The sequence below is a fragment of the Garra rufa genome, chromosome 3 (genome assembly GCF_049309525.1).
Source record: "Garra rufa chromosome 3, GarRuf1.0, whole genome shotgun sequence".
NCBI lineage: Eukaryota > Metazoa > Chordata > Actinopteri > Cypriniformes > Cyprinidae > Garra > Garra rufa.
The window spans coordinates 10,235,325-10,250,609 of record NC_133363.1 but is presented as its reverse complement, the minus strand read 5'-3'; the positions used below and the strand labels follow the sequence as shown (position 1 = coordinate 10,250,609).

Sequence of the window (15,285 nt, the reverse complement as noted above, 5' to 3'; positions counted from 1 at the left end):
ATTGTGGGTATAGCGGCTATTCACAATGGTAATTACTTGCGCGTATCGTGATTGTTTAAACCGATTTAAAGCTAAAAGATTACATTAGTTTGCGCAAACTCATCCGGGACTTTTCACTGATTTCCCCTTACGGCTTTTGCGTATTCTACAACAGAAGCGCGTGCTCATGTGACGTGACTGATGCCAAACTCGTGCTCATGACAGATGGACGTGGCTGTGTATCAAAGGTAAAAAATGATATAAATACTGTTCAGTTTCTCACAAAAATCGATCGTTTCGTGTCTTAAGACATCAATGTATCATCACGAGCCACAGGGAGTGATTTGGATTTGTCTGTGCATGTTTTTGTTTACTTTTAAAGGTTTGGTGCCCATCCACTGCCATGATAAGGCTGGCAGACTGCACCGGTTTTCGTTAAAAATCTTCGTTTGTGTTTTTCTGAGGAAACAAAGTAACCTACATCTTGGATGTATTGGGGGTAAGCAGATAAACATCAAATTTTCATTTTTGGGTGAACTATCCCTTTAACGTATTTCCCTGAATGTGTCCTGTTCTACCTTGTTCCTGCCAAGCCAAGCCTTGTCCTGTTTTTCCCCCCTCGGGGTAGTTTTGGTTGTTTTGTTTATTTTATTTTCCAATAAAGCCCATACCCTGCATCAATGAGTCCTCGCCTCTTCCCTTTACCCTTTACCCGATCTAATCAACTAAAGAAAAAAATATAACAAATTTTAAAAATGTATTTGAAATATTTTGGATGACTTCAATTTTTAATTTAATTATCTAATCAACATTTCTGGTTGAAACAAATTAGAATTTTAAAATAAAAAAATGTAAATAAAAGAATTTAATATGAAGTAAACCAACTTAACATTTTTATTTTAAATATTTTACAGATATATGTGACCCTGGACCACAAAACCAGTCTTAAGTCGCTGGGGTATATTTGTAGCAATAGCCAAAAATACATAGCATGGATCAAAATTTTTGATTTTTCTTTTATGCCAAAAATCATTAGGAAATTAAGTAAAGATCATGTTCCATTAAGATTTTTTGTAAAATTCCTACTGTAAATATATCAAAATGTAATTTTTGATTAGTAATATGCATTGTTAAGAACCTAATTTGGACAACTTTAAAGTTGATTTTCTCAGTATTTTGATTTTTTTGCACCCTTAGATTCCAGATTTTAAAATACATGTATCTCGACCAAATATTGTCCTATCCTAATAAACCATACATTAATAGAAAGCTTATTTATCGAGCTTTCATATGATGTATACATCTCAGTTTTGTAAAATTTAACCTTATGACTGGTTTTGTGGTCCAGGGTCACATATTATATATTACATTTTATATTAAGTAGTTTGATATAATAAACATGAATAATTTAAAATGTACTACATATTTATATTTTAAATGTTTCAAATGAATGCTAAATGTAAATATAATAAAATATACTCGGGTTGAATCAGTTTCTGTCTGTTTGAAGTTCAGTTTTTTTCTTTTTTTATTCAAAATCTGCTTTTCATATTTCAAAACAAGCTGGTCAAAAGCAAGGAATTTATTTTAAAAGGACTGAGTAAGTGAAATATAATTTAATTAACTTGAGTTTTCAAATCCATGCCACACATAAGGTGTAGTAATGAATGAATTTTCTTGTTGGGCTATGAATGGAAAAACTCCCAAATGAATTTCATGCACTTTCCAAGTAAATATTTATGAATGGCTGAAAACAGGGGAATGGTTGTTGTGATATTACTGCAGGTCTTTCAATTCCCTTTAGGTACACAAAAACACTGAATGTCCAGCCAATAGCCTGAGAGTAAAGAGGGGAGAAAACTGTAAGACTTGTCCACATTTCTCTCAGTGATTTGTGCAGCTCGTCTGTATTTCTGACTTCTCATCTGTGACCATGGCACGGTCTCGACTTCTGCTGTTAGTGATCTGCTTCAGTGTTCTCCAGTCTGGATATGGCCAGCCCTCTCGCTCAAAAAAAGCAGTTCCAACTCGACAGAGAGGTAACTTTTGAGTCCGTACCGTATGTTTATCCTCAACTGCGGCGAGACCCTTCAGATAGAATCAAGCTTTTGTAATGTATTGAATATTTTGATTCGATCTGACCTTAATGTGTCGTGTTTCTGCTGAGATACAGCGACAGAAGATGATGACATGAGGACGCAGATTGACAAGTTGTGGCAAGAAGTCAATTCCCTGAAAGAGATGCAGGCGCTGCAAACAGGTAAACAGTAATGGTTTATTCTCCATGTTTATGTTGCAGATCATTATTTGAATATTATGCGGCATCAGTGTATATTTTTTGGCACCCATGTTATCAAATGAGATTGTTGTGTCCGTAGAAGTGTTTCTGTGAAAAAGAAGTCTGCTTAACTGTATTAAATGTGCACTTGTAGTATACTTTAATTCTTAGATGTAATTGTTTTTATAAAACTGTATGTGCACGCAGTATAATAATAACGGAATATAATGCCACTTAAAAACATTTTTTTAGAAAGTGCACTTTGTTCTAATGTCTAATTAAAAGTTTTACTCCCAGCAAACACAGAACATTCCCCTAACATTCCCATATGGTTCCCATTTGGTTATTTTTTCGGGAACCAAATGAGAACGTTCTCAGAATGTTCCCTGTAGGTTCTCTTTTTAATAGCCTATAAAGAACGTTCTGGGAACCTACTGGGAACGTTCCCACACTGTTCTAAGAACGTACCCGGAACGTACCCGGAACGTTCCCAGTAGGTTCCCAGAACGTTCTTCTAACCTAAAGGGAACGTTCTATTTACGTAAAGAAAACTTTCCTGGCTAACCAATAGGGAACATTCTTGGGAACATTCTGGGAACTAAAAACTAACGTTCCCAGAACGTTCTGGGAACCAAAAAGTTGTTAGCTGGGCTTTTGCCTTTTAGCATGTTTCAAACATGATTAGCATGTTGCTAACATGTTGTTAACGTGATTATCATGATCCTAGATTGTTTTTAGCATATTTCTAACATGTTTTAACATGAATATCAAGTTGTTATCATAATTAGCATGCTGCTAGCATGTTTTTGTCAAAGTAGCATGTTGCTAGCATGTTTCAAACATGATTAGCATGTTATTAGCATGTATTAGCATGATTAACATGTTCTTAGCATTATTAGCATTTTGCTAGCATGTTTTAGCATAATTAGCATGTTTATAGTATGATTAGCATTTTTGCACGATTATGTTGTTAACATGTTTTTAGCACAATTAACACATTGCTAGCATGCTTCAAACATGATTAGCATGTTGTTATCATGCTGATAGCATGGTTAGCGTGTTGTTAACATGTTTCTAACATGATTAATATGTTGTTATCGTGTTTAACATGATAGACATGTTGTTAGCATGGTTAGCATATTGATAACATGTTGTTAGCATGTTTCTAACATGATTAGCATGTTGCTAGCATGTTTTAGCATAAGTAGCATATTGTTAGCTTGATAAGCATGCTGTTAGCATGTTTTAGCACAATTAACATGCTGTTAACATGTTTCAAACATGATTAGCATGTTGCTAACATGTTGTTAACGTGATTATCATGATCCTAGATCCTAGATTGTTTTTAGCATATTTCTAACATGTTTTAACATGAATATCAAGTTGTTAGCATAATTAGCATGCTGCTAGCATGTTTTTGTCAAAGTAGCATGTTGCTAGCATGTTTCAAACATGATTAGCATGTTATTAGCATGTATTAACATGATTAACATGTTCTTAGCATTATTAGCATTTTGCTAGCATGTTTTAGCATAATTAGCATGTTTATAGTATGATTAGCATTTTTGCATGAATATGTTGTTAACATGTTTTTAGCACAATTAACACATTGCTAGCATGCTTCAAACATGATTAGCATGTTGTTATCTTGTTTTAACATGATTAGCCTGTTGTTAGCATGTTATTAACACAATAAAAAAGTTCTTATGTTGTTGTTAGCATGTTTTTAACATTATTAACATTTTGCTATCATTTTTAACATGATTAACATGTTGTTAGCTTGTTTTTACCATGATTGGCATGTTGCTAACATGTTGTTAACATGCTTAACATGGTCCTAGATTGTTGTTAGCATGTTTCTAACATGTTTTAACATGATTAGCATTTTGCTAACATGGTTTTAGCATTATTAGTATGTTTTAACACAATTGACATATAATTTCAAACATAATTAGCATGTTGTTTTAAGAATGTTTAGCATGTCCATAGCTTGTTATTAGAATGTTTATAGCCTTATTAGCATTTTGCTAGCATGTTTTAACATGATTAGCATGTTTCTAGTGTGATTAACATTTTTTAGCATGATTAACATGTTGTTAACATGTCACCACTAATGGCATGTTCCTAGAATGTTGTTAGTGTGTTTCTAGCATTTTTGTTGACATGTTTTAGCACAATTAGCATGTTGCTAACATGTTTCTTGAATAATTAGCATGTTAGCAGCATGTTTTCAGCATGATTATCATGTCACTACCATATTGCTAGTATGTTCTTAGCATAATTAGCATTTCTTAGCGTGATTAACGTTTTGTACATGTTGCAAGCATGTTTTTAACATGATTAGCATGTTCCTAGCTTGTTGTTATCATGTTTTAACATAATTACCCTGGTGAAAAAAACAGCTAAAACCAGCCTAGGCTGGTTGGCTGGTTTTAGCTGGTCATAGCTGGTTGGCAGGCTGGTTTTAGAGGGGTTTTGGCCTTTTTTCCAGCCTGACCAGTCGTAGTTGGTCAGGCTGGAAAACCACCAGCTAAAACCAGCCTGACCAGCCTGGCCAGGCTGGGAGACCAGCTAAAACCAGCTACTTCCAGCTTAAACCAGCCAATACCAGCCAACCAGCCTAGGCTGGTTTTAGCTGTTTTTTTCAGCAGGGTAGCATGTTACTGGCCTGTTTCTAGCATGATTAGCATGTTGCTATCATGTTCTTAGCACGATTAGCATGTTGTTAGCATGTTCTTAGCACGATTAGCATGTTGCTATCATGTTCTTAGCACGATTAGCATGTTGCTATCATGTTCTTAGCACGATTAGCATGTTGTTAGCATGTTTTGGTATGATTAGCATGCTGGTTTACTTATTTCATCCATGGTAGCATTACCTAATGTTAAATCATGCTAGAAACATGCTAACAACATGCTAATCATGTTACAAACATGGCTGGATATTTTCATTCATGTTAGCAACGTTAAGTCACGTTAAAAACATGCTAGCAACATGCTAATCATGTTTAAAAAACATAGTAAAACCTGCTGATTTAGTAAAAAAACAGCTTGACACCAGCTAAAACCATCTGATTCAGTAAAAAAAGGCTAAAAACAGCTAAAACCAGCTGATCTAGCAAAAAGCCAGCTAAACACCAGCTAAAACAAGCTCATTTAGCAAAAATATCTAACAACCAGCTAAAGCCAGTTAATTCGGTAAAAAAAAAAAGCTAACCACCTGGTTGTCACAGTCAGGCGGGGTTGAGGAGTGGAGATGGAGGAGGAGAACCGGAATAAATGAATATGAACAAAGTTTATTAAACAAAACACTGAAAATGATACAAACAAACAAAAACCAGGAACATAAACCGAGGATATGTAACATCAACGACGGACAGCTGGGCGTGATCAGACACAGACTTAAATACACAGAAAACAAGGCGTGGTAACAAACAAGATAACAAGATGACGAGGGGGAAATACAAATATGGGCATAGACTAAACCAAATAAGACTAAACCAAAGGGGGAGAACAAGGATTAAACCATATAAACTAGAAACAGAGGGGGAAAAACACTGGGAAAACAGAACAGAACAGAACAAAACACAGACATAATCCTGACACTGGTTGCCTAGATGGTTACTGAAAATAGCTGTTTTTTTCCCAGGTTGACCAGCTAAGATCAACCTGACTAGCTAAAAAGTGGGCAAAATCACTTCAAACCCAGCCTGGGAGACCAGCCAACATAGCTAACCAGCTTAGGGTGGTTTTAGCTGTTTTTTTAGTAGAGAGTTGTTAAGCTCTGCTATAGCAATAGACAGCTTATACACCATAAATCTCATTGTATAAAAAGTTTTCACCCCCTCATTGAAAGTTTATGGCATTTTTGGTGGGTTGGAGAGTCTGATTTAAGAAAACTGTAAGTTGCATCAGCTATAAAAGATATAGAACACCCTGTTTGACACCAGCTTTAAAGCTGTAGAGAAGGAGTAAGGCCGTGTTCACACTTGCCGTCCTTTTTCAAACTGCCAGCGTCTGTTTTACATTCTAATCCTATGGAGTAAACCGTCTTTTCAAAAAAGCCCTAGCGCTTTTTTTAAACGCCACCGCCGGCGTCTTTTTTTGCAGCTCAGAGCGTCTTTTTAAGTTGAAAAAAGTTGAACTTTTTTTGAAGAAAACGCCCTACGTCAAGCGCTTTTTTGACAGCTGACCAATGACAAGCGAGTAGCGGGACCTATCGTTTCCATAACAACAAAAACAACAAGAAAAAATGGAGAAGTTGCCGGTAGATAAACTAGTTTCGGAGCACAAGTAGTTGTATGATATGAGTAAACAACTCTATCATAATATACATCACAAAGAGGCTCTTTCTCGACATTTCTTCACCACACAGCACTACGCTACTGTTGCAGCTGTTGTTATAGCAACAGAAGACGCACTCGGCTGCTTTTTGTAACAGAACGCTGTCAGCTTTTTTTTTTTTTACTAAAAAAACGCCCTAGTCAACTTTTTCTTGTCAAAAAAGACGCCAAGTGTGAACACGGCCTTAGTGTTCAAATTTTGGCTCAAAAGAAGAGGAATAAGCTTTCTCAACTTAATTATGAAATTACATATAAAGATGTACTTAAGTCCTACTTAAAGTGCTCTTATTATGCTTTTTCAAAAATGACCTTTCATGCTGTGTGTCATGTAGCTGTATGTGAACATAAACTACCTGCAAAGTTGTGAAGCAGAAAGTGCACGATAAATAAAGTTATTATCTATCAAAAAAAGAGTCGGATCACTTTTGCTGAAACGAGTCGTCAGGAATTCAAATCTTTTTCTGTTACGGCGACACGTCACGAAGTAACACATTTGCATAACGTCCGCCCGCATTCTCCGTCGCGAACAACTTGCCCGTCCACAAATACAGTAACATTTCCATGTGGTTAACATCGTGTTGAGAAGACGCTTTAGTCTATGCTGTGAGAGTAAATTTGTTTTAAAATCACTTCCAAAAGATGAATCTACAATTCCAATCCTGTGTTCCCTTCATTTTACTGACGACTGCTTTTACAAACTCGGGGAGTACAACACAGGATTCACCAAACGCTTGCTCTTAAAAGATGGATCAGTGCCCAGTTTATCAGAGGCTTGCTTCTCTGAACCTCTACCTGGAAGTATGATTAATAATTGATGATTGTATTTTCTAGCGATCGTTCAAAATACGTAGTTGTGTATGTTATGTGTCACGGGTGTGTGCAGGACGAGACGAGACGATAGACGAGATTAACAATCACCAATATATTTAATAGAATTCTCCAAGATGAACAAGGCTGGAACATGCAGGAACACAGAGGGCTTACACACACATCATTCCACGTTAAAGACCGACAAAAGACTAAACTCAAAGACAGACTTATAAAGGCAAACTAATTATCAAACACAGGTGACACAGATGACTAATAATTACAAGGACAGGTGGAACAGATGACGGTGACGAGGGCTAAACCAAATGACAACAGAATGGTAGGGGAAGACAATGGGTGAAACCAATGACAGACAGAACTGTGACATTACGCCCCCCTCCGGAAAGGCGCGTCCTCGCGCCGTGGAAAAAACGAGAGGGGCGGAAAAACAGTCCATGAGGGAGGAGGCTTTGGCGGAGGACGGCACCCCTGGAGGGGGACAACAAACAAAGTCAACAGAGTCCAGGGGGGCGACGAAGGTGGGAGGAGCCAGGGAGGAAACAGGAGGGACCTGAAGCAGGAGGAACAGACCCAGACCACAGCCATAATGACGGCCCACTGTGGAGCCGACGGAGGGAGGAACCATGGTGGACGAAGGCGTGCCGACTCCATGGGGCCGACCGACAGAGGCGGAGCAGATGGAGAAGGAGCCCGAGGCGAAGACGGAGAGCCGATGATCCGGGGTGACGCCGAGGATCCGGAGGGCCAAGGTGGAACAGGCTCTGGCGCCCGAGGCGGAGGCGGAGTCCCGGAGATCCGCGGCGGAGCCGGAGCGACAGAGGATGGAGGCTGTGCCCGCAGGAAGGAGGAGTCCCAAGGAGCCGGTGGGACGGCGTGACGAGGCACAGCCGGAGGAGCAGAGTCCTGAGGAGCCGATGGGGTGACGACTGACCAGGGCGGAGCCGGAAAGACGATGGAGCCCGGTGGAGCTGGTGGATCGACGGGCGACGGTGAAGAGGAGGGCGTCGAGAGCCGTGGTGGAACCGCGGGGTCGAAGGGCCGAGGCGGAGTCCTGGACTCGGAGGCTGGAGGCGGAGCTGAGGGATCCTCCAGCCGAGACGCCGATGGAAGCTGGCAGTCCCGCGGCGAGCCCACTGCACAGGTGGTGGGCTGAGGGTGAGCTGAGGGGCTGTCAGGGGACAGCGATGGCCAGACAGACATGGCAGTGGATGACAGAGGGTGGGTGGGTGGGAATTCCGGGCAGACAGGACAGACGGGTATTTCCATATTAAAGTCAATTAAGTTACCAGAGTTATCTTCGACGAGATCCGAGAAAAAGTCTATTAAATCCCCAGAATTTAGTCCAAGCTCACCCTCAGTGGTGGTGCAGTGGGCAGGGCTCTCTGTAGCCCTCTCTTGCTCCACGTCATACTCCACCGTCGCGTATGTTGCAGTCGGCTCTCGCACCTGGTCCGATGGGTCCGGCTCTGGCTCTGTCGCTCTCGGGTCGGGCTCTCCATCGTCGGTGGGCTCGGGCTGCAACTCCGCTTGTCGGGGTGATGTTGGGCTGGGTTCTGGGTCTGGAGTGGGGCTGGTGTCATCCTTCGCGGTCAACGAAGCTCTGCTGGACACCAGCACCCACTCGATGTAACCGGCGAGGCTCTCTCGAGGACCCTCCCCGGACAGCTGCCTCTTGATGTTATCATTAAGTCCGACGCAGAAGAACGTGCATAGGCAACTGTCCGGGTAGTGCGTTAACGGGGCGAGGAATATGAAGTCTCTGGTGTGGTCCTCGAGAGAGCGGTTCCCCTGCTTCAGGAGGAGGATGAGGACGGCGGGATCATCCATGACGGGGGAAAAAAAAAAAAAAAACTAAACACTGATACAAAAAAAACGGAAAATAAACGCAGGGGAAGACGCCGTGAACTGTTTTGGGTCGGTCTTTCTGTCACGGGTGTGTGCAGGACGAGACGAGACGATAGACGAGATTAACAATCACCAATATATTTAATAGAATTCTCCAAGATGAACAAGGCTGGAACATGCAGGAACACAGAGGGCTTACACACACATCATTCCACGTTAAAGACCGACAAAAGACTAAACTCAAAGACAGACTTATAAAGGCAAACTAATTATCAAACACAGGTGACACAGATGACTAATAATTACAAGGACAGGTGGAACAGATGACGGTGACGAGGGCTAAACCAAATGACAACAGAATGGTAGGGGAAGACAATGGGTGAAACCAATGACAGACAGAACTGTGACATTATGTTGTCTAACCGGCTAACTCACGCTTCTATAGTTATGTTGTTGTAATGCCTAATATAATGTTTAAGTTTAGAACATAGAGTTGAGCCTGGTTCTCTTACATAAGCAAATTGCGAGCACTTTCCATGGTAGTCCCAGTGGCGTAGCGGACGGGCCCGAATAAATAATTAAAGCGTTTTTATAACGTGAACGTATAGGACTTTTATTTTGGTAGTAATTGCAGCCTACCGTGTTTGGCGATTATGCCCATATCCGTTGTCCTTGTTATCCAATCACGATTAAGAATTTCCGCAACTGTTTAGAAAATGAGTAAAAGAAAATATGTTAGCGGAGCTCAAAAACAGACTAACCAACACCGAAAAGAGCAATTCAATGCAAAACTACCGAAAATTCAATGCAAAATTCAATGCAATACTGAACTTGCGATACTCAGCATTGAAAGCCAGCACGCGCGTCAGATGGACATAACAGACATTGTCAAGGACTTTGCGCAGAAAAATGCTAGGAGAAAGGGGCGCTTTGGAGGATTTTAAAGGTAATATATATTACCTTTATTGAATGTTAAACGTCATGAATCTTTGTTGTATACTGCAGATAGAAAAATATTTTGACGTCATGTGCTCCCTTGCATTTTAACAAGTTAATATAATTGCTGTTTTATTGTTGGTGTTTCTTTTATTCTTTTTTTTTTGTGAAAAGTTCTTAATAAATAAATACGAAATAATTACATACTATTAAATTCCACAGTACTAATTCACGATTTTGAATGAAAAGGTGAATCCCCCATCTAATTATGCGGTGAGGGGCCCCGCCTCCACTCTTGCGGGTGGGCCAACGTAGTTTGCGCTACGCCACTGGGTAGTCCACGCTAACTAGTTAAAGTATTCTCCAGTCATGCTTGCGTCTGTCTACACTCGATACGACAAAGCGACCTTTGCAAATCATTTGAACTTGTGTGAGCACGTCATAAATAGAACACGGCAACAGTTTACTGTCAGGGATTTGCCGTGTCGCGCCGCATCCAGTGTAGACAGCATCATAGATTCTATTGTATTTTGTCGCACCACACTGCTCACGTCCGGTGTAGACACAATGTCATTTTCTTGTCGATCAACCAATTAAACCGTTTCATTATCAGACTCCAGCTCGAATTGGTAAGGTACAATCATAGACTGTAAAAAAAGTACAATCAATTGTATTGAGGAGTCTCCAGGGCTGTCATTCAGTTATGGCAATAGGCAATAGGCTTTTAGTTTCCTTAGACCAATCATAAAGGACTGCACCGTCTGACCAATCACAGCAGTGAGGGCTCACGAAAAGGAGGGGTTTAGAGAGACTGATTCTTCGAACTGCTTTGCACGAGTCGTTTACGAATCATTTAAAAATGAGGTCAAATTAAATCTATTTTTGGAGAAAACTAAAGTGTGTTTTTTTTTTTTACCTTGCATACATGCAAACCCGGTTTAGGAGACTTATAAAACAATATTAACAACCTTTAAACTTGCATAATAGGAGCACTTTAAAGGCACAATATATATATATTTGGACATATTTTCGCCACCAGTGAGCACTTATTTAAAACAAACATAGTTTGATGACGCTGTCGTCTTTATCCCCATAGCTGATGCAATCTGTCGGGACTCAGGCAGAAATCATGTCCTTGGGTGAGCAAATGTATTAAAGTCTTACTAAGGTCACTGTAGTATGAAGCATGGTGAGGCTGAAAGTCGTGGAAGTGAAACATGGTCACTGGAGAGATTGCTAATAAAGACGAGCGGGATACACGCCTCGAAAGCAGCGGAGCTTTTATTATGCCACAGTCGACCGCTTCCATTTCTTCTGGTCATGCGTATGTAGGAAAAATGCTGTTATCATCAGTGTTGCCATAGTCTCGCATAGCCAGACCTTCAGACTGACGGCTGAAGGTCTGGAATTAATGGCAGCTTTCATTGGCCAAGGCCCGCCCATAAGACCGTTTGATCGACATGTCAAACAACCAATCACAGTTCGTTTCGTTCAGCGTCACGTTTCGGTGCGTGGAAATGCCCCCCACAACAACAGACTGGCGTGCAACAAGTCAGTTATTGAAATAACCAGCATTGAAAGATAACGAAGAAGAAGGAGAACAAGCAGTAAGTCAGTAATTTGTTCGCGAACGTCGCAAATGTGTATAACAACAATGGCGTCTGCATAAGCACCTTTTAGCAAAACGCCGAGTAAATCAGTCTGCGCTTTGTTTCCCGGCGGACCGAAAATCAACCTCCCGGAATTCCAGTCAAATTCAACTAATCAGATGACGACTTCGACATTCCTGAAGGCTGTATCCGAAATCGCCCCCTATACCCTCAAATAGTGCACTATTTGAGGGGACAGCCATTTTAAGTGGTGTTCGAAACCATAGTGAACGTTCCCGAGTGCACTCATTCAATCCCACAATGCACCGCAAAAACGAGTGTACAACCGATGTACGCTCAACAGCTAGAGATAACCCATAATGCACTGTGAGAGTTGCGCGCCGACTGAATTCCCACGTCTCGCCAGACGATGGCGCCCGCAGCTGAATCATCCATCCATCCGCTTGTCCACTGCGTAATACAGCATACAACACAGGTACAAATTCGTTGTAAATTGATTATTAAATTGTTTAACCAGGGTTTATATGTAAACTGCTTGACATAGTTCAAGATAAATCCTTTAATATTACTACTCGAACTGTCCGTTTTAAATGATTGTTAAACAGTAAGCAATACTATGCAAAAGCGGCAGTCCTTCCGGTGCACTCAGTGTCCGAATTCACTCACTCGTTTTCACTCACTCCTTCAAGTGGACTGAATGAGTGGACTAATGTAGGGAATAGTGAATGAGGGTATAGGGGGCGATTTTGGATACAGCCAAAGTGTTTCCAGTTAAGTGTACCATATGCATCAGACGTTTAGCCAACGTTCCGTGGGCGTGACTTCTGAGGCTGAGACTAGTGTTGCCAAGTCCACGGTTTTCCTGTGAAATTGGGCTACTTGCATACTTTTGCCGTGGGTTGTTTTCCATGTCTGTGGGTTGAAGCAACCCCAATAACGTAATATTTAGCCCCTGGAATGCCAATTTTACCAGAGGAACCCTACCGGAGGACCCCCTTCGAAACACGATTGGGCTACTTTTGACCTAGTTTTGAGTAGCATTTGAGCGGGTTTTGTTGTGAAAACCTGGCACTCCTGGTTATTATACTGGATACATTTAAGTGTGTTAAAAATTCTGTTATAATGCTACTCTGTGCATTCGTCACCTGTCTAAATTAATGCACAACATATTAAAGTGTCTTTGGGTTTTCCATGTTTTCTACAAAATAAAAAAATCAAGGGTGTACAACATTACACTAGTTAACATTGCTTATTTCTCTGGATTTAAACATTCTTTAAATCATTTGGGATAATGTAAGTACACAAGTTAGCAAAATATATAACTGTCACAGTAGGGGACTCGGGAGACAGACGTTCGGATCCAAATGCAGGCTTAAAGACATGAGAGTCAATGTGAAACAGGTGTGTGCAGCAATCAGTGCAGTGGGAAACGAGGAGCAGGTGTGTGCAGTGATTGGTGCAGTGTCTTGTGGGGAATGAAGTCCAGAATGTGTTGTGCAAGAGTTCATGATGACAGGATAGACCACATACGTGACAATAACACTGTTCTAGTAGTTTTTGGACGTTTTAATAAAAAAAATTGCATTTAAGGTGGGTCAAAAAAGCACTTGCATTTAATTATGTAATCAATAGTACATTTTCATTTAATTTAACAAAAAAAAAAAAAAAAAAATTCAATAAAGTGTCCAAAAACATAAAATTTAATTCACACTTATATTATTTCCATAAAATGTACCATTTGTAAAAGTATGTTAAGGCATATACTAAGAAGGTATTCCTTTTTTCACATAGGCAAATATTGAGAATGACTAATAATAATAACTGTTATGCAAAATGAAGTAGCTTCTCTGTCACTGCAGTCTACCTGATGAGGACAGCAACATGTCTTTCAGGGAGAAATCTTGGATTGGGATTCATCCAACAATATGGCAGACCCTTAAAAAAATGTACTACGGTAACCAGGGGCGCCGCTAAGGGGGGGTAAGTTAGGACAATTCTAAGGGCCCACGCCTTTAAGGGGCCCCCAGAGATCTGCTTTTGTATGGTAGGGGGGCCCAACCTCATATTTTGTCATAGGGCCCAAAATTGCTAGCGGCGCCCCTGACGGTAACCATAGTTCTCACTTGTTAAAACTTGTTGTAGACAACATAAAGTGTACGTTTACAATATAAAAGTTTTGATCAATTCAAGATGTTTTTAAGATATTAAATCTTACAAAAGATTATATTTCAAATAAATGCTTTTGATCCTTCCATAAATCATGGATTCTATTAAAGTATTAAGCATTACAACTATTTTTAACATTTATAATAAGAAGAAATTATTTAAATTATAGCATAATCAAATGATTTCTGAAGGATCGTGTGACTTAGGACTGAAAATTCAACTTTCCATCACAGGAATAAATTCAACATTTAAACATTTAACATTTACAAAAATGGTAATGGTATGTCAAAATCATATATAAATACATACATATACATATATAAAATATAAAATTATTTATTACATTATTACAATACATTATATATTATGGTAAACTGTGCCAGATGTAAATGTTGGACAGATGTAAATAAACATTGTAAGTACTTGTTAGCTTAAAAATAGTACTTAGTAAATAAAGATGGAAATATTTCTGCTACTAATTATTCATATTCATATTGTAAGGCATGTTGTGAAACTGCTATAAACCAGTTGACGTGAGTGAATGTTTATGTGTACATTTCAGTTTGCCTGCGTGGCATCAAAGCCCACAGGAAGTGTTACCTGGTTTCTGAGGAGGCCAAGCACTACCATGAGGCCAACGAGGACTGCATCGCACAGGGAGGGACCCTGGCCATACCTCGAGACATCAAACAAAACGACGAACTCACAGACTATGTCAAACGCAGCTCACCCGCATCCAAAGATTTCTGGATCGGCATAACAGACATAGTGAAGGAAGGTCAGTACGTGGACGTGAACAGCCTGCCTGTCACATTCTTCCACTGGGATCGTTCCAAGAGAGAGCCCACCGGAGGCAAGAGAGAGAGCTGTGTCGCGCTCTCACTGGCAGCACAGGGAAAATGGCACGACGAGGTCTGTCGCAGTCAGAAGAAATACATCTGTGAATATCTGATCCCGTGATGTGCATCACACATGACATAAATATGCTTGTTAAAGATACAGACAGCCTAAAGCTGGTCATTAAAAATAAACAGTAATGTACGATGTGTTCCTTTTATTTATTTGAACGGTAGAGAAACACTAAACAGAAACTTTGTCAGGTTTACAGTGATTGTTTTTCAAGGCAACAATAATATGATGTTTTTCTTTGAATATGGTGTGGTGTACTACAATTTTTATACAAAATTTTAAATTTTTTTATTTTTTGGATTTTAACAATCAGATAATTTCGAAGTTTTAGAATTTTAAATATTTTGCACTGTGTCATCTGTTCAGGTAAATTATTTAAAAATAATTATATA

The 15,285-nt window shown here is 39.9% G+C and overlaps 1 protein-coding gene across 1 annotated transcript; it reads left to right on the top strand.

The window, feature by feature from the left end:
• Positions 1–1,885: 1,885 nt before the first annotated feature.
• clec3a (C-type lectin domain family 3, member A) lies at positions 1,886–15,025 on the top strand. Its single transcript, XM_073837550.1, has 3 exons — positions 1,886–2,018; positions 2,153–2,239; positions 14,547–15,025. Exons 1-3 carry the CDS (start codon positions 1,913–1,915, stop codon positions 14,942–14,944), a joined length of 591 nt encoding a protein of 196 aa, XP_073693651.1. The 5' UTR covers positions 1,886–1,912; the 3' UTR covers positions 14,945–15,025.
• The last annotated feature ends 260 nt before the right edge of the window (positions 15,026–15,285 follow it).